Below are 27,303 nucleotides of genomic sequence, written 5' to 3' on the forward strand. Positions count from 1 at the left end.
CCGCACCCTTCCGCTTGGACGTATACCAGAAATTAAATTAAATTTTTTTTTTTTTTGCGCCCCGGGGCGGGGATATAGCTCAGTTGGTAGCGCGCTGGATTTGTATTCAGTTGGCCGCTGTCAGCGCGAGTTCGATCCCAGGTTCGGCGGAAATTTATTTCACAGAGTCAACTTTGTGTGCAGACTCTCTTCGGTGTCCGAACCACCCCCCGTGTATACTACATTGGGTGTGCACGTTAAAGACCCCACGATTGACAAAAGGGTCTTTCCTGGCAAAATTGCTTAGGCACAGTTAATAATTGTCTACCATACCCGTGTGACTTGGAAAGGTAAATATGCGCCGACATGGCTGCAATCTACTGGCCGTATAAAATTTCATCTCACACGGCATCACTGCAGAGCGCCTAGAACTGTACCCACGGAATATGCGCGATATAAGCTTCATTGATTGATTGATAGAAGACGAACTTGCGTGTCATTTTATTACACTAATTCAGAAAAAAATTATTCCTACTCTGCACATAATGCAACCACGCTGTGATGGTTTTTTTTAGCATGCTCTTATTCTGTGAAAGCCTGGGCAGATCTGTTGTGGTGAGCTTGATCGCGTTTACGAGAAGGATGGTACCTTCAACGTCTTCCATTCAAACGAAAGTGCCTGGGAAAGAAGCAGAACTCCGAACAACACCCCCCTCCCCCCTCAACACACACACAACATCGTAATGAAAATCCTGGAGGCTACACTAAAGTAAAACTCTTCTCATTCAACTAGACACACACCAACAGAGCTGAGATTGGTCCCGGTTTTATGAATGGAGCGACTGGCCGTTCACCTTACAATCCCATTTGAAGGGGGTTACAGAATAAAAAGTCTTCTTTAATGAATGGAAGTGTAACACCCTAGGCATGTCCCTGCATTAGAACCTTGCTGTTTTCTTGCTGTGCTTGTTTTGCAGTGAAGGTGAAAAAACGGCGAAGAAGGTGGAGTAATGGATAAAACACAGAATGCTGTTAATACTTCCTTTTTTGTATGCTCCAAGTTAAAACAAACCAGGATGTGGTAAAATCTACGAGGCCGCCATTGGTGAACAGAGCAACGAACAGATATAAACGTACCTGATGCTTTGTTTGTAAAAATTTTCCAAACCAAGGCGAGTCTCCCACTCCCACACACACACAGACACACACACACACACACACACACACACACACACACACACACACACACACACACACACACACACACAGACACACACACACACACACACACACATAACCATGATGTCAGAGGACCCAAAACATAGAAACCACAGTGTATCAATGACCGAAAAACAGAAAAATCAAGCTCGTTGTGCTGAACAAAACCGCCGAGTTTTCAGAGTTGCCACTACGTCAATGTTTACAGGTCAGATTTGTCCATGCCGCTGTTTTGTGAATGGAGGTCGGTTGTAGCGATTGTTTTCCAGAAAAGCCAACAAACAAGCCAGTTTCTATGGAAAATGACCGGTCACTCGGAGTGGGTGGTCGCCCAAGTTTTTACGAGGGCTGATCCCAGAAAAGAGGCATTGTATGGCAAGAAAGTCAAGTTTTGAGATTGGAAAGAGGTAAGGGTCTTGAAAAAGCAAAGAAGACGAAGAAAGGTTACACGATTATCAAGCCAAGGTAGTCTGTAAATGCGTCGTTTGTCCAGTAATGAGACTGAATGCCTGCTAAACTATATATGTGTGTGTGTGTGTGTGTGTGTGTGTGTGTGTGTGTGTGTGTGTGTGTATGTGTGTGTTTGTGTGCGTGTGTGCGTGCGTTGTGTGTGTGTATGCGTCTGTGTGTAAATGCCTCTTTTCTGTCGGTAAGAATATTTGTTAAACATATGGTCACACAGTAGCTAGCTCCGCCCTCTCTCTGCCTCTCTCTCCCTCCCCTCCTCCACACACACACACACACGTGCGTGAGCAACCACATGTTCACAAATTGAAATGTGAAGCCTGCATGTTGGTGCGAAAAACGACACGCGGACGATAAAACCTAACTTTGGACCCAACAACAAAAACTGAGCATTTTTCTGAGAGTGGAAAAGATTGTTATCTCTGTCTTCGACAATCTGTTCATCCCTCCACTTTTAATTTTATCGGGAACAGCCATCAAGAACACAGGGTGAAGAACAGGTGAAGGAGATGTTTAAAAATACCAGTGTGGGATTATTATGCGTAGAATGTCTGTATACACACACACTGTCTTATCAACTTTGAACATCTATCACTAGCATTGGGAATACAGCATTCATAAAGGGTTGAAAGTAACACTAGATCGCAAGAACAGGCATGAGCAAAATCGGGAGATATTGCGATGGGCCTTGTCAAGAAAAAATCGGAAAAGAAAAAATCGGAAAAGAAAACTCAGAAAGAATTCAAAGGACACACACACACACACACACACACACACACACATCTTGGTCACCAACCGGGGTAAAGCTAAGATGAAAAACATAGATTTCAGCCTGAAAACCGAGAAAGATATGAACTAGCACAAAGAAGTAAGAAGTATGATACAAATTTGCATTTGAACAAACAACTGCTTTAAATATAGAAACTGGACCAGGAGATTGTACGATATACTTCAGCAAGAAACGACAGATGTACGATAACAACTTTGAACGCTGACGACAAAATGTTAAGTGCAGCCTCGACGCACACAAGAAATTCTTATGTAACGATACTAGACTGACTATTCGAGTTTAACGTCCTCTTAGACAACTGGCCTATACTGGGACAGGTATTGGTAATACGTTGAGGATATGGTGTGATAATTTGACTCGAACCAGCCCATGCCCACTGCGGCTACTTTTCCTCTGAGCATGGGATCTTTATCATGCGCATGTGTGCAAACGGGGGTGTTCAAACACCGAAGAGAGTCTGCACAAAGTTGGGGGAGGGGGAGGGGGCATAAAGAGGCGTGTGTGCTACTTCAACAACTATTTGGAGAATACAATGGTCTGAAAAGTTCCCACTGTTACAAACCTGAAAAATACGTTAACTTCACAGACGATTTCACATTTTCTGGAGTGCAACCTTCAAATTTGAGGTAAGAACAGCAAAGACTTTGGTATCAGTGGGTATTCGAACAACAAAGAATTCAAGTGAACCAAAACTATTGTCGAGTAAACTAAAGCTACCGTTAAATGCATAAGATGAGCCCTTATCTTCTCAAAAACACAAACTCTGGAGGTAAATGTGCCTATATTGTCTATATTACATTTGGTACGAGCATCACATCACACGATCCGGCCATGCGCCCTGAAGCAGCGAAATGTTAAGTGACACCACCATTCATATCATAATGTTCTTTTCAAAACGGTATTATTTGCATCCACGCCGGTCTTCTTTGTCGCGGCACGTATATACGCGTGTGTATTCATAACTTGACTGACTACCTTTGAAAAGAACACCGCTCCTACGTGAAAACAGTAAAAAGCGACCGACGCGAATCTTACTCTGTATATTCACAGTGCAGAAAAGTTAATGAAATCCGCAGCCACTTGACTTTATCTTGCTATGTAATGGGGGAAGAGTGCTGATTCGCTTAAAAGTTCTACTGAACGGATTAAATGTTACAGGTGCAGATCTGTGAAAGCTTTCACCTGGAATTAGAGCTTATTCCACTTGGGCATTCGCCAAAGATCAGCAGCCTCGCTCCTTTTTTTGAAGAGAGGGATTTAACAAGTCGCGTAAGGCGAAAATACAACATTTAGTCAAGTAGCTGTCGAACTCACAGAATGAAACTGAACGCAATGCAACGCAGCAAGACCGTATACTCGTAGCATCGTCAGTCCACCGCTCATGGCAAAGGCAGTGAAATTGACAAGAAGAGCGGGGTAGTAGTTGCGCTGAGAAGGATAGCACGCTTTTCTGTACCTCTCTTCGTTTTAACTTTCTGAGCGTGTTTTCAATCCAAACATATCATATCTATATGTTTTTGGAATCAGGAACCGACAAGGAATAAGATGAAAGTGTTTTCAAATTGATTTCGAAAATTTAATTTTGATCATAATTTTTATATTTTTAATTTTCAGAGCTTGTTTTTAATCCAAATATAACATATTTATATGTTTTTGGAATCAGAAAATGATGGAGAATAAGATGAACGTAAATTTGGATCGTTTTATAAAAAATAATAATTTTTTTTACAATTTTCAGATTTTTAATGACCAAAGTCATTAATTACTTTTTAAGCCACCAAGCTGAAATGCAATACCGAAGTCCGGGCTTCGTCGGAGATTACTTGACCAAAATTTCAACCAATTTGGTTGAAAAATGAGAGCGTGACAGTGCCGCCTCAACTTTCACGAAAAGTCGGATATGACGTCATCAAAGACATTTATCAACAAGAAGGGCAAAGCCCATACGACTCACATGCTACTAAACCTAGCAATGACATCATACACTAAGAACTGCTTTACACATTTTTCCTACCAAAATACATGTGACCTTGACCCAAGGTCAAGGTCATCCAAGGTCATGCAACACAAAGCTGTTAATTCAAGACATAGGAAGTACAATGGTGCTTATTGGCTCTTTCTACCATGAGATATGGTCACTTTTAGTGGTTCACTACCTTATTTTGGTCACATTTCATAAGGGTCAAAGTGACCTTGACCTTGATCATATGTGACCAAATGTGTCTCATGATGAAAACATAACATGTGCCCCACATAATTTTTAAGTTTGAAACAGTTATCTTCCATAGTTCAGGGTCAAGGTCACTTCAAAATATGTATACAATCCAACTTTGAAGAGCTCCTGTGACCTTGACCTTGAAGCAAGGTAAACCAAACTGGTATCAAAAGATGGGGCTTACTTTGCCCTATATATCATATATAGGTGAGGTATTCAATCTCAAAAACTTCAGAGAAAATGTGAAAAATGTGAAAAATAGCTGTTTTTTAGGCAACATTTATGGCCCCTGCGACCTTGACCTTGAAGCAAGGTCAAGATGCTATGTATGTTTTTTGGCGCCTTGTCATCATACACCATCTTGCCAAATTTGGTACTGATAGACTGAATAGTGTCCAAGAAATATCCAACGTTAAAGTTTTCCGGACGAACGGACGTCCATAGTACATAGACTCACTTTTGCTTCGCATGTGAGTCAAAAAAATGAAAAAAAAGTCTGAGGATATTATACCCAGGAACTCTCATGTCAAATTTCATAAAGATCGGACCAGTAGTTTAGTCTGAATCGCTCTACACACACACAGACAGACAGACACACGCACATACACCACGACCCTCGTCTCGATTCCCCCCTCTATCAGTCTATGTTAAAACATTTAGTCAAAACTTGACTAAATGTAAAAAGCATCCAGAGAGAGAGAGAGAGAGAGAGAGAGAGAGAGAGAGAGAGGAAAAGGGAGGGAGAGAGAGAGAGAGAAGCACTGGTCCCATAAACAGTCCAAGACTCTTCTTGACCTTCACGTTCTTCTTATAAAGTACGCTTACTTCGAAATTCTTTTAACTAAGGACTGTACCTTTTTAAACCAAGCTTTTTACTCAATCACGAGAGCGTGTTGTAATGCGTGTGGGGTGGCGTGCTAAGGCCGTGGACATGAATGAAGCGCTCTCAATGGCGAACAAACGCTCAATTGTTGGATCCGATGTCGATGAGCCGAAGAAAAGTCGGTCACTGGATTCAGTTTGTGTTGCAGAGGAAGATCAGAATTCAGTGTCAACAGACTCAGGGACACATGCAAGGTCTATATACAATTATATGGAGGCGTCATAATGTTCACACGAATGAAGACGCACGCACCGCGCGCACACACACCACTTTAAATTCATACTGTACAGACCATTACTGCTCCAATACTTTACAACGACTTGCAAAAAAATTACATTTCGTCTACTGAGGCCTGTTAGATCAACACGAACGACAAGAAAACTATAGGGCAGACAACATAATAACTGGTCCAATATTCGCAACACTAAAATCTCTGTCTATTCCTGGGCAAAGTTCACTTTAACCGGAAATCAACGGTATCAGTTTTAGTTACCACATTTTGTATACAAAATCGTTAACCGTCGTACTATATTCACTTATATTCAACAGCTATTGCTACATTACTAAACAAACGTTTTTCTACCATGGCAAATTGCCCGGTTTTGAGGTATGTATATTATTCTCAGTTTTGGAAAGACCGGTTTCCCAAACACCTAAGACCCATCACTGATGAACCACAGTATTGCAACGACTTATTAGTCTAAAATAAGTCAGATCGACATTATAGCATCAGCGGACATGTGCATGTCTCCAAATCATAAATTAACATTAATCATTCAAATCCCACGCAATGAGAAACATGTTGACAAGTCTCCTGTTTGTACCAGTCTCCTCTCTATTTCTAATCGTGATGAAATCATTTCTCGGGGCAGTATCGATGTCAAAATAATTCCTTGCGTGAGAATGTTATGCAGTTTCGTCGATCATGCCTTCAAGGTAAACTTGTTAACAAGACTACACGAATAAATGACGTGTCAGTCGGAGGAAATTAATGAGCGAACGATAAAAACACTGACACAAAAATGTGCGGTTTAAGAGAACAGATTGAACGCAGAAGTTTCAAAGACCCCGAAGGTCCCATAGCATGCACATATACTTACAGCAACAAAAATGTACATCGCCTTCTGTCATTTTTCTGACGAATATATCTACATGTACTGTCATGCTCAGTAACTATGCGCAACTGACTAAAATTATACTTATTGTCAAAAGAAACTAGGAAGGTATATTTTGATGCCATGCCGCTGTTTATGTTAAAACTAATTTCACTGTTAAAAACTAAATACTAAGGCATGCCGTAGCGGCGCAGAAAATGGGCTGCCTTCGATAAATACCTGGCTTTTGAATCATTAATCAATGTGCAAATGAAATTAGATTAAAATTGTGCAAACAACGAGACTGGATGGAAACACACACACACACACACACGACTCTCAATGACATTTCCTCAGAGTCAGCATAGAATAGCGCTACCGCCCCTTTCACTGACAATCCGGCTACATTTGTGTTTTTCCACACAAAAACTGTGTACAGACTCACTCTCCCCACAAAATATAGTGTTTTAAGCCACACCTACTAGTCGCTAGGGTCGGTGTTTTTTCACCCAGCCCCCGTACTCTTAACAGTCAAGGTTGATTATTTACTACTCCCAAAGACAGTTATTTTCAACGCATTTTCAACATGCCCTCATAGCTTACCCCAAACATGGCGGCATTCAAGGCCGATAATTTACAACCGAGACTATACAACGCTAATGCCGAACATCTCCTACTGACAGACGGAAACAACAAGAGTGCAGAAACTTCTCGTCCGTTACCATCCTACACAAGCAGCCACCTCACACGAACTGACCTCAGCCTCAGACACTGAAAGGGTATGGCAGGGCGAACAGGTGGGAGGACACGAAATCTGCTGTTTTGACACGACTCTCTATCTCCCTCTCTCTTAAAAAAAAGAAAAGTGAATGTCCGTGTTTATGTGATTAGAGTAGTCCCTCTCTGAGCGAGGGCTGGTTGAAAAAAAGCACGTTTGTAATGCTTATGTCACAACCCTCGTAAAATAAAATTTGATTTGATTTGATTTGATTTCATCTCTCTCTCTCTCTCTCTCTCTCTCTCTCTCTCTCTCTCTCTCTCTCTCTCTCTCTCTCTCTCTCTCTCTCTCTCTCTCTCTCTCTCTCTCTCTCTCTCTCTCTCTCTCTTTCTCTCTCTTGAATTTAGTATAAGGACCATGCATTCTCACATTTACAGGGAAGACGTCTTCGTTTTAAGGAAGATCGGATCTTTAAGGCGTTGTTAGAATATTGTGCGAACTTGTTATTGGTGGAGAAGATTATGGTAAGATAACTGATGACAGTGGGCAATAATGAAAATCAGATAATCAACAATCGCCATCATTATTATCTAGGCTAGTGATATATAGCTCTTTCTGACTGTCTCTCCCTCTCAAACGCACCTAACTTTTCACACACTGAAAACGTTGTAAAACTAAGAAATGGAAACTACTTAATATCCTTCTCGACTTCTCCTTCTACAAATCTGCAAGATACAACAGACTATTGTATGCTCACGGGATTCTCTTATTTATAAGGTCCGTTTGTACAAAAATAGCCAGGGCGCGGCTTCACAGATTATTTACTGCCTTTTTGTCTAGCCGTATGATAAATAACAACAACAAAGACACTTCGTGACTTACCCCTGCATGCATTCCAACGTTGTGTGCATAGTTAGGAGGAGGGCTGGGGGCGTGTAGGGCGAATCAAAAGAGACCTGTTATTCGACATAATTAATTCCGAGGATGTTGTCTGGTCTTGAGTTTGTTTGTTTGTTTTGCTTAACGCCCAGCCGACCACGAAGGGCCATATCAGGGCGGTGCTGCTTTGACATATAACGTGCGCCACACACAAGACAGAAGTCGCAGCACAGGCTTCATGTCTCACCCAGTCACATTATTCTGACACCGGACCAACCAGTCCTAGCACTAACCCCATAATGCCAGACGCCAGGCGGATCAGCCACTAGATTGCCAATTTTAAAGTCTTAGGTATGACCCGGCCTGGGTTCGAACCCACGACCTCCCGATCACGGGGCGGACGCCTTACCACTAGGCCACCGTGCCGGTCATCTGGTCTTGAGTTCAAGCAAGGGGAGGAGGGAGGTGGAGTAAACAAGTTTCCTCTGTTTAAACCAAAACAGAGCTGGTGGCAGACGGAAGACCAGAAATCATTGCATCATACACGCAATTACCGGTATTTTACCGGTTGAAACGAGAAAATACCGGAACAAAATTGGCTGCCGGTATGAGTCTATGACCTACCGAATGATTTTTAGAACTACCGGGGTTTTTTCGCCGGTAAAACATAAAAAACAGTACTCTGAGTTGGACTCTTACTGGTTCCAATGACCAGCCTAAAAATGTGCGTACCGGTTTGAAAAAATACTAGCGCCATCACTGTACAGTCCACAGACATTCCATTCCGGCATTTACGAACAATAGGGCGAACTAACCTTTTGTCTGAATTCTCGCCTCGCGTCGTTTTAGTCCGACTTAAAAGCATCAACACCGTAATCCCCATGTCGCCGGGCTAGTGTACATGCACATAGTCTACATCGCCACCACTGGCATGTCAAGTCAAAATGGTCCTCCCATTACAAGCCATGAAGGCGAGGTCAACTTCCTTCTCTTTGGCGACCAGGACGTAAAGCATGGGCGAGAAAACGTTTTCAACAAAGAATGTGAGGTTGGTGTTGTTTGTCGGAAACGTTGAAACGAAGTATGTTAGCCTCTTTCGACAAGAATGTTCCTCCTGCTTCCTCATCCAATCTGTGAAGACAACACCTATTTAGTGGAACAGTGTAAAATTAGGGACATGTCATGATAATGCACTGCATCTTCATCAAAAATCAAGACACAAAATGTACATGTCCAAATAAAAAGAGTGAAGGGGAGGGGGTAGGAAAGAAGAAGGGGGTTTGGAGTAAGGGGAAAAAAAACAAAGGCATGTTTCTTCGCGCATAAGATACGAAGAAGATCAAGAATTGTGTAGACGTTGACTGAATATAGCGTTAATTATAATTCACTATTCACTTCCGCACGAAATTGTAACGGTCTGGGTTAAAAATGGTCAAATACGGACATGTCGTGAAAAACACGAAAAAATCCAGACTCATGGTTATGTTGACTGAATATCGCTTTATTGTTAATTCACTGTTCGTTTAGAAATAGAACTGCGCACGATATGTAACACCCTTTTGAAGGTATGCTTATTTTCAGATGCAGTCGTGCGGCACAGGACAGCAGCAAAACAGCTAGTGGTGGAACGGTGGGCAACAAAATCTGTTAAAAAAATTATTTAAAAAGTTGTGTGCTTAATTTAGTTGTGTTGCTGCCGTAACTGTACTAATGTATGTGCATTTTGAATGAAAACACCGAGCGATTGACGACAAAGAAGAATGAAAACTAAAAAAAAAATCCCACGTAGCCAAACTTGACAGCATATGGCTGCTTTCTGTGCAGAGCGGGACACTTTTGCTGAATCAGTCCAGCAGACTACATGTATCATTCACGAAATTAATTCCACACAAAAATCCCACTCTGCATAATATAAAGCAACCCGGGCATGAACAATTCTCTTCTCCCATGTAACATTCTGCACAGATTAGTGGTGGAGCACATTGTGGTTTATACGAGACGGAATGTAGCGTGGACAAGGCGGTCACGGACGACGTTACCGGGGAAGCTACCTATGAAGTAAAGCAATGTGTCGAGCACACACACACACCACAGCGTGTGCGAACCAAGCCCGCCGCTTACAGTTACAACCATTCTCTTTGATGCAATGAAGTTTTAAATGTACCTTCCTTCCTTCCCCCAAATACAATGGCATCAATTTTCATGATGTTACTGAGGCTGCAGGAGAGACCCAAAGTCGCACATCCTCGCTGGCGGGGCAGGTCTTGTCGCTTTAAAAGCCAAGATTTGCGCAGCCATGAAGAGACTTTGGTGTGGATGCTTTATGATGTCGTTATGCAAAAGAATGACATCTTTAAAAGCGGGACCCCACAGCATGCGTGTTGGTCCATGAATCTCAAAACACGACAGTGTCTGGGGCTGCGTTATGTCGGTTACGGAGAACAATAAAAGGAAACAAAATCCGAGCTCTTCGAATAAAGCTGAGAGAAAACAAAAACGGTAAGAGGAAAATGTGACAAAGCAGAAAACACTGAACGATAATGGGAAGAACACATACATATATACCCCAGGAGAAAACCAAGAGCTTAAACAAGAAATTCCTCCAAGGTAGGAAAAACACCCCCGTCCTTACCATTCTCACTGCCACCAACTGAGAAGGTTATTTCCCTTTGACCATTAATATGTCCCTCTATAAGTCCTTGTAGAATCTTAATCCACCAATAACTCCATAACCGTGTGTTTGACTGGTCCCAATTTTTGTAAGGACCGTCTCAGGAATGTATAGAACCTGTTCACCAAGTTTGGTGACGATCGGTCCGTTCATTCTTGAGATCTATATGCGAACACAAACACACAAATCGACCGAATCCTATACACACCCCTATACCGGGGGTGTAAATAACACAAACTAAAACACTACCTGTAACCTCAACCGTACATTGACGCACCAAATACATAACCTGGGGTTCAAGGATGTAGTCACACACACACACACACACACACACACACGTCACATGATATCCAGTTGAGAAAGACAGACGGACATAGGCAACACTGGGAAGAACCAGACAGGCATGGAAACGTACAGCAACTCGCCACCAGTGACATAAATAAAACAGGTAAACGCACAAAGAAACAAAATGCATGTCGAGAAAAAAAGCAACAAATGAACAGACACAACAAAGACAGACATAATACGAGACAGAAAAAAATAATAATAATGCGAGACAGACAGACAAGTTCTAACCAATGGACAAATATTCGCAATGCTCTCGAAGAAGAAGAACAGACTGAGACCCACACTGAGAATCCCCCCCCCCCCCCCCCCGCCACACACACTTGACTGAGAGTGAGAGTCAAACGGAGGCAGACTGGAAATGTTTTAGGTATAGCCTACAAGGGACACTTGAATCCAAAAAACGTGTCTCTCGTGTCTGGGGACGAAAGCGTTTGAACAGCATTATAAAGTTTACGGCTGTTTCGGTGCGAAAACATTATGGCGTCTGTGACCAAGATTCTTCTGACGCTGACAATAAATATGACAAGAGACGGACATTCTTTGACAGTCGCAACCGCAGACACGTCGGGCTTTTATAACCGACCCCACACGTCTTTGGCCTTTAACAAAAATGCGGGTGTGCGTGCGTGCGTGCTTGCTTGCTCGCATATATATATATATATATATATATATATATATATATATATATATGTGTGTGTGTGTGTGTGTGTGTGTGTGTGTGAATAGAATCATAGTAGAATAATCGTTTATTGCCACGAAACCGTAAGGCTTATATGGCACAAATTCGTGTGTGTGTGTGTGCGCGCGCATGTGTGTGTGTGCGCGTGGTGTGTGTATGTGTGTGAACATAGCATGGACATTTCTTTCTCGTTAGCTCGACATTCATTGCATAGAGAGGTGAAAGGACATGCCAGTTGTCTTAACCGGTCTGGAAGACACAAACTCTTCTTGAAAGAAGAAGACGCAAGACACGAAAAGGTGATAGGGACATATAATATTCAACCGTCAGCACAAGCATAAATGTAAGGCTCTCTCTCTCTCTCTCTCTCTCTCTCTCTCTCTCTCTCTCTCTCTCTCGTGCTCTTACGCCCCCACCTTTATCTCCCGCTAGCTTGCCCCGCCTTATGAACTGCTTCAGTTCAATCTCTATTACATGCACTTTGAAACAAAACTAGCAGCAATTTAAAGAAAGTTTGATCGAGTGTTGCCTGTGTTGAGCCTTTGTCTTTGATGTAAACGTCTGTGTCATCGCCTGGTTATGAATTGGGTTACAAGCGGATGCCTATCTCGCCACAGGGTTTGCCTGTTATGACCCCCCCCCCCACACACACACTTACAAACGTAGACCAAAACGGCTTCAATGGGTCGTAAAAAAATGCAAGTGTAGCTGTTGTAATATCATTGTGCGGAATCAACCACACACACAAACACTTTGAGTGCGAAGTGCACCGACATGTAGCATCTTCAAGATATTTTTCTTCCCGTGTAAAATGTCATTTACATCACCAAAGATCTACCCTTTTTTAAAAAAAAAAATTTAAATTTTCATATGGGACAAGAGATTTGTTCGTTTGTTTGCTTAACGCCCAGCCGACCACGAAGGGCATATGGGACAAGAGAGGATCCTCACACTTGAACACATACTAAATACCAACATCCTTGTTGCTTCCTTTACAGAGTTGGTTTTTTTGTTGGTACATTAATCATGGAAATTGACACTAGTGTCACTCAGTTACGACAAAAAATGTAGTTGAAAATTCACACTCAGCACAGCGAGGAAGAAGGCCGTTGACTTCTACTATGTGAGGGAGGACACTCATGGGAAAGTTGGGACCGATTTTTATCATTTACCAAAACATGGTGCACAAAATATACTGGTCAGAGAGCAAATTTTACTCGCCAAACCAACAATTTGTTTCAGCAACTTAACTCGCAGCTGGCGAGTAGATGAACATTTCTACTTGCCAGTTACATGTTTCTACTCGCCATGGCGAGAAAAATACTTGCCACTTTCAGGGCTGTTTACAAGAGGCTCAGTCTGCAACGAAAGGAAGGTACGCAAAACCGCGAGACTGAAAAGGCCATAACACTTTGATTTCATCAGATATTTCTATGACAACTTTTCATTTACAGTGATGGAACCTCGATACACAAATAACTTAACTTCAAAGTCTTCGTTCCTTTTTCAAACGAATTATTCCGCTATGGACATTATTCCCCCCCCCCCCCCCCCCCCCCCCCCCCCTCAATGCATTGACAAGTGTAGCATTGTTGTATTGGGAGAGCGTGTCGAGTCAGCGAGTGGGCGAGCAAAGGGAGGCAACTCCTCAAAAATACTAGAAGTTAGAACTCGTCATTCTCCATGGTTGCCTCCCCTCGTTCGTGACTACCTTGCTTGTTTTGCTGCTTTTAGAAATGCATACACGAAAAATAATTAAGTAAACCCATTACATTCAAATGACTGTATGTGGCAATGACCATGATGTCAAAGCGACCTCACACAATCGCACCCAGATGGCAAAAAGGCCACAGACCTCAATATATTGTAAAATATCACTGAGCTCGATAGATAACCAAATTTGTCATCATTTTCACGAGTTTTCATTCACAAGCACTTGGGAAATAAATCTCATGTTCCCCGGGGAATAAATCCCCGGTTACCATAGTTGCAGGAAGCCCTATTACATGGATAATCAAAAGCAAACCCAATAGAAACGCTCGAGGATTCTTCGGCTCTTTTCATTGGCGTTTCCCCAGACCTAAACAGACAAGACACTGCTTTGCAAAGTTCCAAAAACCAACTGGCAAACTGGCAAAAGTAAACAAAAAAACAAAACTACTTCAATAAATTCGTCACAAACAAATGAAACCTACCGATATGTTATGTCTTCTTACAAAGTCATGGAGTGCGTGTATCTGTGTTTCGATACACAGACGTTCGGAGAAACACGAACGTCAAGTTCAAGTAAAACGACACCTGACACACACATTTTGACCCGTGCACAAGACGTTGTATCGATAAACGAAGCACAAATAAGAAACAATAATAAAAGCAAAGAAAATAGCAACACGATATGCAAACATCTAACAAAGCCGAGCAAGCAGAATGACAGGTCTAATGAAAAACAAAGAGGTACCGAGTCGGAAACAAGATCGCGATTCTTTCCTTCGCTGCACGACGCAAATCTTCTGTGACCTTTGACCAAACGTAGCTTCCACATTCGATCACTCAGCTTAATATTTACAACAGAAAGCCGATGGGGTGGAATACCGAGATGAACCTACAGAACTGTGCATCCTCAAACCTGACATATTCATCCCAACTCATTTAATGAACTCAAAAACACAGAAAGTTGCTTTCACACGCCATCTTTGATTGCCAGTGGTTATCAAACCGGTACCCGTGTGGTTATCAGCACGGGACCCGTGTTTCAAAGCATGGGTCCCTGGGTTGATTGTGCACTTGTTTTCTCACTACCAAAATGATGACAAAAACGATGTTTGATGGTTTGTTGACAGACCAGCTTTTTTGTCGGTCCTCGGGGGGCATATCGACTTTTGTTTCATATTTATTGACCGCGGCCTTCGGTATGCTCCCCCTCGGACAGACAAAAAAGCTGGTCAGTCAACAACCCATCAAACATCTTATAATATATATAGAGAGGTAAGTGTATAATATAAACTCTGCATCGTGATCGCAACACTGTGCCAAGAGAAGAAAATCTGCGGAATGAATGTTTATGAATGCTTTTGTCAAGTCCATGTGGTATTTTCAGTATCAACCCCAGAGATCACTGCTCATGCATTAAAGGTACTGTGCCCTGTCGGAGTACACTATCGAGTCATGTTCACTGCCAACACAGATCTGTCCAGGTTGTAAAACGGTATAAGAGCGTCTTTCTTTCTTTCTTTATTTGGTGTTTAACGTCGTTTTCAACCACGAAGGTTATATCGCGACGGGGGAAGGGGGAAGATGGGATAGAGCCACTTGTTAATTGTTTCTTGTTCACAAAAGCACTAATCAAAAAATAGCTCCAGGGGCTTGCAACGTAGTACAATATATGACCTTACTGGGAGAATGCAAGTTTCCAGTACAAAGGACTTAACATTTCTTACATATTGCTTGACTACAATCTTTACAAACATTGACTATATTCTATACAAGAAACACTTAACAAGGGTAAAAGGAGAAACAGAATCCGTTAGTAGCCTCTTACGACATGCTGGGGAGCATCGGGTAAATTCTTCCCCCCGCTAACCCCCGGGGAGAGAGCGTCTTTCAACTTGAAACATGCCAAAAATCAACACTGAGTAGCACTGCTTTCTGTGCCAAGAAAGTTGTTTTCCTCTTTTTTTTCTTGTGTGTTCTGAATTAGTTAAGCTAATTTATAAGAATTAACTCGATTAAAAATAAAATTTGAATCGGCACAGAAAGCATTTTCGTCATGGTACTCTGATCACGTGCAAAATCCTGAGGAGAGCTATGCTGGTGAACATACTCCATAACACAATTAGGATTGTACCTTTAAACTTGTACATCGTACATTCTTTTCCACCGCCCACTTCCTGTCACTATTGCCCTTTCTGGAACCATAACCGACACCGAGTATTTATCTCATCAAGGCATCTTAGCTTGCTGACGCTCAAAGAATGCCCTGACTGCTGGCAGTATAAAAACACATGGTCACCATAGGCGCTTGACTAGAGTTACATGTTTCTCCAACACGTTTATTTTTTGAATTGAACAGGTGGATGATCGTGCTCCATTCTGCAAAGGATTTTAACGTCTGCCATTTCTTCAGTCTATTTTAGCCACTGCAAAGAACTTTCGTTTTTATCCTTCCTTAGTGTTTTTAGCATGTATATATCAAAATTGCGATTATCTGGCAAAAGTTACAAATCAGGAATTATAAGGCCAAAAAAAATAAATAGGTGTGGTTACGGTAACATAGCACACAAAAAATAGGGTAGGAAGGTAGGCAATCACTTTTTTTTTTTTTAACTTTTTTTTTCTAATGTGTACAAATTAAACCTACTTGACAAGGAAATAAGTGTTCGACTCCAGCGCTTTCGCTTTCATTGCGTTTTCTGCATTCGTTTTCTTGTTTTTCAGTGTGGGTTTTTTTGACATAATAATTTGTAATAAAAAGTTATAGGGTCGGCCCCTAAAAATTGGGTAGGTCGGGTTACCGTAACCACACCTATTTTTTTTTTTTAGGCCTAATTTACAATACTCACATGCTAGTCAATTGAGGGTAGGGGAGCAGGGTAGTAGGAAAAAAAAGTAACTTGGATAGGTGTGTGTGTGTGTGTGTGTGTATCCGGTCAGCTGTCTCCTGAACTTGTTTCCAACATGTCCACCAATATACTCAGTCTCAGAACTATGTAAGAAATGCTGACCCCCCACACTTATTTCTCACCCCGAAATCTTAATTCCCCACCGTTACTCAGTCAGAAGCTTCCATGTCCGGGCAACAACCACCTGGCACGAACAAACCTCCCAGGCTAACTAAAGTCGACCAAAAGGTCAAACAGAACCAATCCAAGGACACACAGAAAAACCGAAACAATCAGTGTAACCAACCAACCAACACACCCCATGAATGGTCCACACTCAAAATGTGTTGACGGGTCTTTCGTTGGCTGTTTACGCGGTTTAGCCATGCGGTCGGATGGCATGCATTGATTTGGCTCGAGGGCTGCGAGTTCAAAATTCCGCGAATTTCTCAGCTATTTATCCCCGACAAACAGGCTAATGCGGCAACCACAACACGGCGCACCAGTTCAGCACTAAACTGACTACGGCTGGAAGTCGGTCTCCTTTCCTTTCTTGATTGAGAAAAGCCTTCTCCCTCCATACCCTCCTTCCTTACCCCCCCCCCCCCCCTCCCCCTGGAGTTTCCACAAGACCTCTTATTTTCATCAAATGGCTTAATCGAACTCCTTTATATTGATTGAACCCGCTCTCCTTCTTTTTTTCTTCCACAAAACTGCCCCCCCCCCCCCCCCCCCTTCATTGGTTGAACTCTCTGATTTGCCCACCACCCTCCCCCGCGTTCATTCAACTCGTACATGTTCTACAAATTTCCCCCTTTGGACCAACTGAACTCTCGCTATCATTTTCCAAACTGAAAATTGACCTACCCGCCCCCTCCCTCCATCCCGCATAAAACTAGTTGTCTCTTCCGCTTGGTTTGTGTTGTTATCTGTCTTACTGATTCAAAACTCTATCTTCCTCCAATTGAAAAAATTGCCGCCTTGCCCCCCCCAAACACCTACTCTCTCTCTTTTTTTGTTTTGTTTAACCCTTGAGCACATTACTCGAGTTTCTACACGTACTCCCGCATGAGGCCATTTCTTTCTTTCTATATTTGGTGTTTAACGTCGTTTTCAACCACGAAGGTTATATCGCGACGGGGAAAGGGGGGAGATGGGATAGAGCCACTTGTCAATTGTTTCTTGTTCACAAAAGCACTAATCAAAAATTTGCTCCAGGGGCTTGCAACGTAGTACAATGTATTACCTTACTGGGAGAATGCAAGTATCCAGTACAAAGGACTTAACATTTCTTACATACTGCTTGACTAAAATCTTTACAAAAATTGACAAGAAACACTTAACAAGGGTAAAAAGAGAAACAGGATCCGTTAGTCGCCTCTTACGACATGCTCGGGAGCATCGGGTAAATTCTTCCCCCTAACCCGCGGGGGGTCATGAGGCCATAAAAGGCCCTGTTTATTGATCAGTTCATCGCGAAAAAGAATGCATCACGTATGCACACTGATATACATGCGCAGAGTTGTACTTTCATCCCTTCACCATGCCCTGTATTTTAGTTCTGATAGAAGCATATCATCTTATTACATGCACCGGAATGCTTGCTCTCTTGGCCGTGGTGGCATGAACGTTCGGTTCTTTAGATAATCACACCTGAATCAAATTAATAATTGTTTCACCGTGAGATAGTGGCTTGACAGACAATACCTTGACCATGAGAGCTTGGGTGGAGTTCCTCAGAATCTTTTTTTCCCTGCTCAAACGGGTTTGTTTGTTTTTGTGGGTTTTTTCCTCACATGAAGTGTTCCTTCGTGGACAGGAAATTGTAACTGACATAACCAATACCACTACAGTGGAACCCCCCTTTTAAGACCTTGCTTTTTGAGATGTTCTGTTCTTAAACCTCTGTAAATTTACCTCCATTTATTTTTAAGACTCCCTCCTTTTTACATTTAGTCAAGTTTTGACTAAATGTTTTAACGTAGAGGGGGGAATCGAGACAAGGGTCGTGGTGTATGTGTGTGTCTGTGTAGAGCGATTCAGAGAAAACTACTGGACCGATTTTCATGAAACTTGACATGAGAGATAACTCATAACTCATAACATTTTATTGATCCAACAAAGGAAATTAAATTGGTCATCAGCACATATAGGTCATTAATTAATAATTATAAAAGAAGAAGAGAAGAAAATTTATCTCCAGATTTTTTTCAGTTTTTTTTTATAAATGTCTTTGATGTCCGGCTTTTTGTGAAAGCTGAGGCGGCACTGTCACGCTCTCATTTTTCAACCAAATTGGTTGAAATTTTGGTCAAGTAATCTTCGACGAAGCCCGGACTTTGGTATTGCATTTCAGCTTGGAGGCTTAAAATTTAATAAATGAGTTTGCTCATCAAAGTTGTCATTAAAATCGATTTTTCGCAAACAGACTTCAAATTGATTGCATCGTATTCTTCATCACATTCTGAATCTAAAAATATATACATATATATGTCATGTTTACTCTTAAAATGTGATCACAATTAACAAAAATAGATTAATTAGTCTTAAGAAATCGATCCAAAAATGATTTCATCTTATTCTTTATCATTTCCTGATTCCAAAAACATATAGATATGATAGGTTGTATTCAAAACAAGCTCCGAAAGTTAACAAGTATACAGAAAAGCACGCTTTCCTGCTTAGCACAATACGCTACCGCGCTAATCTGGCGTGTCAATATCACTACGTTTTGCACGTGGAAGGTGAGTGATTTCCTTCACGCGGGGATTGACGAAGCTGTACTGTCTTGGTGAAAAAAATACAGTGCGTTCAGTTTCTTTCCGTGAGTTCGACAGCTTGACTAAATGTAGTAATTTCGCCTTACGCGACTTGTTAAGATTTGATTTTCTCAGAGTTTTGAAGGTCTTAAAAACTACTTCCTCTCTCCCTCTCTGTCACCACCCAGGTCTTAAAAGGGGGTGCGCCCTCTTCCAATCTACTTCCTCTCTCCCCCCCCCTCTCTCTCTCTCTCTCCGTGTGAGAGTGGAACCCCTTTTTTAAAAGACCTCAAAACCTCTGAGAATGTATCGATGTTATGAACAGAACAGACAATTTGAAAGGGGAAACCTTAAATCGGGAGGGGGGAGGGGGGGGGTCGGAAGGGGTTTGGGACACTGTAACACAGATCTCCCTCCTCATGCTCACCCCTTCGCGAATAATGCTGAGCATAATTATAAGCACGTGTGCTGCTTCCTACCTTACTGGATCAGTGGATGAATGAAACCCTATGTTTCCACAATGGGCATTTCTCTACAGTGGATGAATGAAACCCTATGTTTCCACAATGGGCATTTCTCTATCAAAATGCTATAGGCTACATCTGCTGCAGAAACACAAACAGTCTACACGCCTATATTTTTCAAATATGATACAGAGAATTCATGTTTTGAAATCCCTCAGAAGTAGGCATGCCTTTAAGTGATGCAATGTACCAGATGCAGCCACCACAGTGCATCTGGTGACACTGGGTCAATAAAATAAGATCATAAACTCGTACATGGCAGTTGTTTGTAGGGTTACATGCAGTTTTGTGCCTTGGTGCTACCTACAACTGTCATGTACAGAACAAAACAATGATTGTACATGTACCAAGCAACCTGCAGCCCAGAAGCCCCCCCCCCTGCAGCTCACACACACGTGTTTACTTTATGACGAGTAGAAATGGAGTCAATAGGAAATATAGATCTGCTATCACAAACTTAAACTGCTAATATTACAAGATTCGTAAAGCTGAAACATAAATAATTAAGTCTTCACATTTGTCTCCAATACAGAATTTTGTGTTTCAAGCAAAAGTGGGATGAAGTGGAAGGATTCATGCATCCATGGGCGCGTCTCTCTCTCTTGCTTACTCTTTTCCCTCTCTACATTTCAGGGAGGAAGTCACATTTTCCCAACAATTAGAAAAACTTTCAAGTATTAGATTTAGAGTTACCAGAATGCACTTTAAATCTTACTATGATATGATAATGGGAATTTCTAATATGAGGGGTGCTTGAAAAGAAAGAAATGCAGGCAACTTATGATTTTAAAAATGCAGACGTTCTCTGGCTGATTTGTGTTCATGTGTGTGTTAGTGTGTGTGTGTGCTACTTTCTCTCCATTGATTCCCCCTGAAATACAATGCATTTTAGGTTAAATACCTTATTGTTGATTCTGCCTAAATATTGTGGAACTTTCAGAAAAACAAGAACACGGCAAGATCTTTAATAATTAACATACATAACCCTATACAGCAAACACATTCCCATCCATTTGTGTGTGTGCATTTTACATATTTTCTTGTGTTTTAAGACTGCCTTTTAAAGAACAAGTCAACGCACGGATCCCATTAGTGACAACTTTTCCCCTATTATTTTCTTCTGCATAGAACAGGGACCACAACAGAACCACCTTTGAAAAAAACTTCTTCCTGCAAGCTACATGTACTGATTTCTACCTGCAGCAAATGAAATGGGGTCAAGGATAAAGTTCAACAGCACACTTAATTTAGAAATCAAAAAAACCCAAGAATGGCAGGTTATTGGTATGTTTAACTCATGACAAAAGAAAATGTTACAATCACGTTTGTCATAAATTAAACGTTGTTGTTGTGATTTAATTCTGAATGTTCAAAGGTTAGCAGTCTATCTGTGTTTAGATTTGTGCACTTCATTTAATTTTGGAGGACTCTCATCTTCCTCATTGCGCTGGCACAACTCAGGGAATGGGATGGAAAAGAAGTAAATATCTCAAACCATACAAATGAGCTTGCAAGCAAAATGAATATAATATACAATACATGCATAAACTGGTTAAAAAAACTGTCAAATTCAGAGCAATTGTCACAACATTTGTTGTGTTTCAGCGTTTGGTGTATATAATCACTACCAAATTTTTCACTCAGTTTTTTTACAACACTCATACGGTCAAACTATGTACATGTAGTTGTGAATCATTCTTTTTGTACCGATAAGATATCCGGATGCAGAAGGCCCTCATTTTGATTGTGTTTAACAAATTCTTTGATGTATATAAAGCCTATTTAGTGTGGGCTAAAACATTGAATAAAAAAACACCAGCATATTTCAGAATTCTTTATGGTAAACCATCAGGTACGTTCAGAGCATGTTCACTGATGCAGTCAACACACAACTCTTTGAAGTCATTCACTACAGTTTGGATGTGGGACTTATGAAATGAAAAGTCATTTCGCTTTAATATGAATTCCTTTGCTTGTTGTTTTGAACAAATGTGCAGGCTTCTCAGTGTTCATTCAGCAATGACTGTAAACAGAAAGTTTTTGGTTCTCAGAGTTCTTTTTTTTATATTTAAGAAAAAGTGCTGATATTTGTAGTGTTGGGTCCTTTTTTGATAATGTTCCTTGATGTCTTACAACTTGTCAGAAGTCATTGAAGAAATCACCACATTAGAATGTTGAGGAAATCCCATCTTCTTTTTATATTTAGTCAAGTTTTGACTAAATATTTTAACATCGAGGGGGAATCGAAACGAGGGTCGTGGTGTATGTGCGTGTGTCTGTGTGTGTGTCTGTGTGTGTGTGTAGAGCGATTCAGACTAAACTACTGGACCGATCTTTATGAAATTTGACATGAGAGTTCCTGGGTATGAAATCCCCGAACGTTTTTTTTCATTTTTTTGATAAATGTCTTTGATGACGTCATATCCGGCTTTTCGTGAAAGTTGAGGCGGCACTGTCACGCCCTCATTTTTCAACCAAATTGGTTGAAATTTTGGTCAAGTAATCTTCGACGAAGCCCGGGGTTCGGTATTGCATTTCAGCTTGGTGGCTTAAAAATTAATTAATGACTTTGGTCATTAAAAATCGGAAAATTGTAAAAAAAAATAAAAATTTATAAAACGATCCAAATTTACGTTTATCGTATTCTCCATCATTTGCTGATTCCAAAAACATATAAATATGTTATATTCGGATTAAAAACAAGCTCTGAAAATTAAATATATAAAAATTATTATCAAATTTTTTTTTTCGAAATCAATTCAAAAACACTTTCATCTTATTCCTTGTCGGTTCCTGATTCCAAAAATATATAGATATGATATGTTTGGATTAAAAACACGCTCAGAAAGTTAAAACGAAGAAAGGTACAGAAAAGCGTGCTATCCTTCTTAGCGCAACGAATACCCCGCTCTTCTTGTCAATTCCACGTGCACTGCCTTTGCCACGGGCGGTGGAGTGACGATGCTACGAGTATACGGTCTTGCTGCGTTGCGTTGCGTTCAGTTTCATTCTGTGAGTTCGACAATGTTGACCCTGACTTACCTGACAAACTGAATGTGTTTTATAGTAGGTTTGACCAGAAGAACCCCTCACTCGGTTACCGCCCTCCTCTCCCTGACGATGCGTCTCTTTTGGCGCCGGCATTTACCATCCAGGAGAGTGAGGTCAGGGGTCTCTTCCGTAAACAGAATCCAAGAAAGGCTTCTGGTCCTGACCTTGTCTCAACATCGACCTTGAGGTCCTGTGCTGACCAGCTCGCGCCTGTTTTTACTGACATTTTTAACACTTCTGTGCAGCAGATGTCTGTGCCACGGTGCTTCAAGTCTTCAGTAATTGTCCCAGTCCCCAAAAAGCCCAAGGTAACTCAGCTGAATGACTTCCGCCCTGTGGCACTGACATCTGTCATCATGAAGGTCCTGGAGCGGTTGATTCTGCGGCACCTGCGGGCTTTCACGGGTCACCTGTCTGACCCACTCCAGTTTGCTTACCAAGCCAACAGGTCCGTCGATGATGCCGTCGCCATGGGTCTTCATTTTGTCTTGCAGCACCTTGAGAACCCTCGCACCTACGCTAGAATGTTGTTCATTGATTATTCCTCCGCATTCAACACGATCATCCCTCACAAGCTCCTCCACAAACTGATTGGTCTCGATGTCCCTCTCTCTCTCTGCCACTGGCTTCTAGACTTCTTGCTTGACCGTCCTCAGGTCGTCCGACTCAACAACTCACTCTCTGCCTCACTCACTCTAAACACTGGTGCCCCGCAGGGCTGTGTTCTGTCCCCTCTACTCTTCACCCTTTTCACCAACGACTGCACCTCCGCTCACCCATCCACATACATAATCAAATTCTCAGACGACACCACCATTGAAGGCCTGATTTCTGACTCCAATGAGGACGCTTACCGGGGGGAGGTTCAAAGAGTGGTTGAGTGGTGCTCTGAAAATGATCTCGAGCTAAACGTTCTTAAAACAAAAGAAGTCGTTATCGACCCTCGACGAAAGAAAGACCCCATCTTGCCCCTTGAAATAAATGGGGAAGCTGTAGAACAGGTCTCTTCATTCAAATTTCTCGGCACACTGATCTCTGAAGACCTGAAATGGGACGGGAACACCACGTCCATCATTAAGAAGTGCCAGCAGCGGCTGCACTTCCTGAGACAGTTGCGCAAGTTCCGTATGTCACAGCAAATCATGGCGCAGTTCTATCGCGCAGTCGTTGAGAGCACCCTGTGTTTTTCTATCACGGTCTGGTATGGCAGCACCACTGAGAAAGAGAAACAGCTACTGGAGAGCATTGTGCGGACAGCCTCCAAAATCGCGGGCTGTGACTTCCCTTCCGTTGCCTCTATCTTTGAGTTGCGCTCAGGTCGAAAAGCAGGAAAGATTGTTCGCGACCCCTCCCACCCGGCAAACCACTTCTTCGAGCCTCTTCCATCTGGTAGGCGCTACAGAGCTTTGAAAGCCAGAACTAGTCGCTTTCGCTCTAGCTTCATCCCCCATGCTGTACTGACAACTCCTGTAGTGAAGACGTTGTAATATACTGTAGTTATAGGATTGGGGGGGGGGGGGGGTTCTTTTGTTACTTAGTCCTTTCACTGCATTCCATTACTGTTCTCATAACTTGTGATAGTGGAAATATGTGCAATGTGGAATGGTCCTTATTTTTTAGGTGCTGGAGTAGTTCTGTGATGGTAGTAGTTTTGTGCAATGCGACTCTAAGTTCAGGTGCTTGAGTGGATCTGTGATAGTCTGTTAATACTGTTGTTTTAAACTGTCTAGATCATGATTATATAATTTTATGTGATGATCTGACTAAATGATAATAATTACATGTACTACTTACTTTTAAATGGATTATAAATTTTAGGTATTGTTCTAGTATTCACTAATGTTGTATTGATATTACTGGCACCCCTTTTAAACTGATATGGTTTTTACGTTTACAAGGCGACGATGTGAATTTGTGATGTAGATATGTGGCTGGTTATGTGTGAGAATGTAAATAATTGTGTGTGTGTGTGTGTGTGTGTGTGTGTGTGTGTGTGTGTGTGTGTGTGTGTGTGTGTGTGAGTTGTGTCTGTGTGTGCATGACAGTGTAATGTACGTATGTATGCATGCATGGTGATGTGTGTCTGCATATGTGTCTGGTTGGTTTTTATTTTATTTTTACCGTGCCGTGCCAAGATGAAATCCTTTTGCAAAATTGGTGAATAAATATCTTGTATCTTGTATCTTGTATCTTGTATCTTGTACTTGACTAAATATTGTATTTTCGCCTTACGCGACTTGTTTGATACATGTAGTTGAAATATTGTTTGTTGGATCATTCTGACGCCTGATCCTTTCTATGAGTGAAAGACTGATGTGCAGGAATTAAATATATGTACTTAAAAAAAAGTACCGTTCAAAATATTACTTATTAAAAAATGTGACATGCGATGCATTTGAGCTAATTAATAGTTCACTCAAAACATTTTTTTAAAAACACTTGAGGTCAACCTCTCAAAACCAGCAGTTATCAGTTCATGACTAACAGTAGCGGTTTGTGAAACAAACGGAAGCCCCATATCGACAAACACTGCAACCACTAGCTTTTGCATTCCAGACATGCCTTTCATATTCCCCCATGTGTTCCAGTGTCAAAGGTCACAACCAGGAAATCTCCTTTCTAGAAACAGGATATCTTCTGTTGTTGACATCAATCTCTTCTTCAAAGGGTGTTGTGGACATATAAACACTATATCTCAGTGGTAACGGTCGCGCTCTTCTCTGCTATGCGGTTCGCTGCCTTTGTCTCTGGTATTGCCAAAATTAGGTTATGGGCGGAGCTCAAAATGCGCCCCCGAAACGAAAATAAACACCGGGCAAGGGGGCATGTTTGCCTAAAAATTGTATGAAACACGATAACGTCGCCCCATACTGCCACTCCAGAAATTAAACGGCTACATCATGGTGGCGTGATGCTGATTTAAGCTATCGAAAAGCATCGATCGTGGCCAAATATTTCGCATGCCTCTCTCAATCCGCGCACAATGGACCCCGTTGCAACCGCGTGGTGCGTAACCACAAAGTGCGACATGGCCGCGCACTGCCACAAATCAAATCGATGAAATTATCTAAAAAAATCTTACCTTTCTCTTCCGTAGTCTCCACCATGGAAGCAGCTCGGGACAAAACGTCCAGCGGCGACTCCATTGTGGCCAGTTTATAGTCGACTCGGTAACGGAACCGTGTTACAGATGTCGTCTGCCTCTCGTATTGGTCTACAGGAGTTCCGACCGTATCACGCCGAAACTCAAAATTGCAACATAATTTCCGTGAACCGTGGATGAAAATTCAATCAGATCGTCCGTATATTGTCTCTTCTCTCGATTTCACTCACCAAACCGTTCCACTAGAACGTCTGGTCAAAGGTCTACACATAAAATGCAAAGAAATTGGCCCAACAACATCGGCCCGGAATGACAGGAATTTCTCACATGGGTCACATGACCACCACTAATCACGTGACTACCTTACTTGAGCCCAAAGTTGAAGTCACGTGATGGGTACATGAATGGAATGAGGACCGCTCTCTCACAAAAGAGCTGTGCAGAGTTGGAATGTTTGGAGGCGTTCGCGCGCACAAGCCCGCTTCAAACCAGTATCCAAGAGTGCTTTGCAAATAAAATATATTAATGTGGAATCATGATGACGTCAAACCGGCTTCGAACTTTTGCTTTTCATGGGGGTGCTGTTTAATTATATATCTTGTTCTGAACATTCTTTTCATATCTTACCTTATGGAGTCGATCTGCTGGTGAATAATGCGGCCAGCAAATTCCACGGTCTTGCACAGCATCTGGGATCGTAAAACTGTGCGTGTGTGTGTGTGTTTGTGTGTGTGTACGTGTGTGTGTGTGTGTGTGTGTGTGTGTGTGTACGTGTGCGTGTCAGTGTGTGTGTGCCGGTATGTGTGTGTGTGTGTACGTGTACGTGTATGTGTGTGTATGTGTCTGTAATGCTCCACGTGCCTGTGATCCTGTCAATCTGCTGCCTACCCCACTCCTCTGGGTGTCACAATCATGTTTGTGTGTGTGTGTGTGTGTGGATTGTTTGGTTGGTTCTTTTATTTTATTTTTTTATTTTATTCATTTATTTATTTTTGCATTTACTGTGTGGTTCAAGTTGTAAAATTATGTCTTTCGCTTAAAATTGGCAATCTAGTGGCTGCTCCGCCTGGCGTCTGGCATTATGGGGTTAGTGCTAGGACTGGTTGGTCCGGTGTCAGAATAATGTGACTGGGTCAGACATGAAGCCTGTGCTGCGACTACTGTCTTGTGTGGCGCACGTTATATGTCAAAGCAGCGCCGCCCTGATATGGCTCTTCGTGGTCGGCTGGGCGTTAAGCAAACAAACAAACAAACAAATGTCTTTCGCTTCTTTTTTTCATCCTCTGCATTTTGTGTCTGCAAGTGTGAGTCAGTGTGTGTGTGTGTGTG

General features: G+C 41.9%; 1 protein-coding gene across 1 annotated transcript in view; it reads right to left on the reverse strand.

Annotated features, from left to right (window-relative positions):
- The window catches only part of LOC138965389 (transcription cofactor vestigial-like protein 4), a 90,705-nt gene extending 64,398 nt beyond the window's left edge, over positions 1–26,307 (reverse strand). Inside the window, exon 1 of the mRNA XM_070337529.1 lies at positions 25,954–26,307. Coding sequence (XP_070193630.1) covers positions 25,954–26,017 — 64 coding nt within the window. The 5' untranslated portion in view covers positions 26,018–26,307. The remainder of the gene's footprint in view (positions 1–25,953) is intronic.
- Between the last annotated feature and the right edge of the window lie 996 nt (positions 26,308–27,303).

Source organism: Littorina saxatilis, linkage group LG4 (assembly GCF_037325665.1).
Source record: "Littorina saxatilis isolate snail1 linkage group LG4, US_GU_Lsax_2.0, whole genome shotgun sequence".
In the NCBI taxonomy this organism is placed as follows: domain Eukaryota; kingdom Metazoa; phylum Mollusca; class Gastropoda; order Littorinimorpha; family Littorinidae; genus Littorina; species Littorina saxatilis.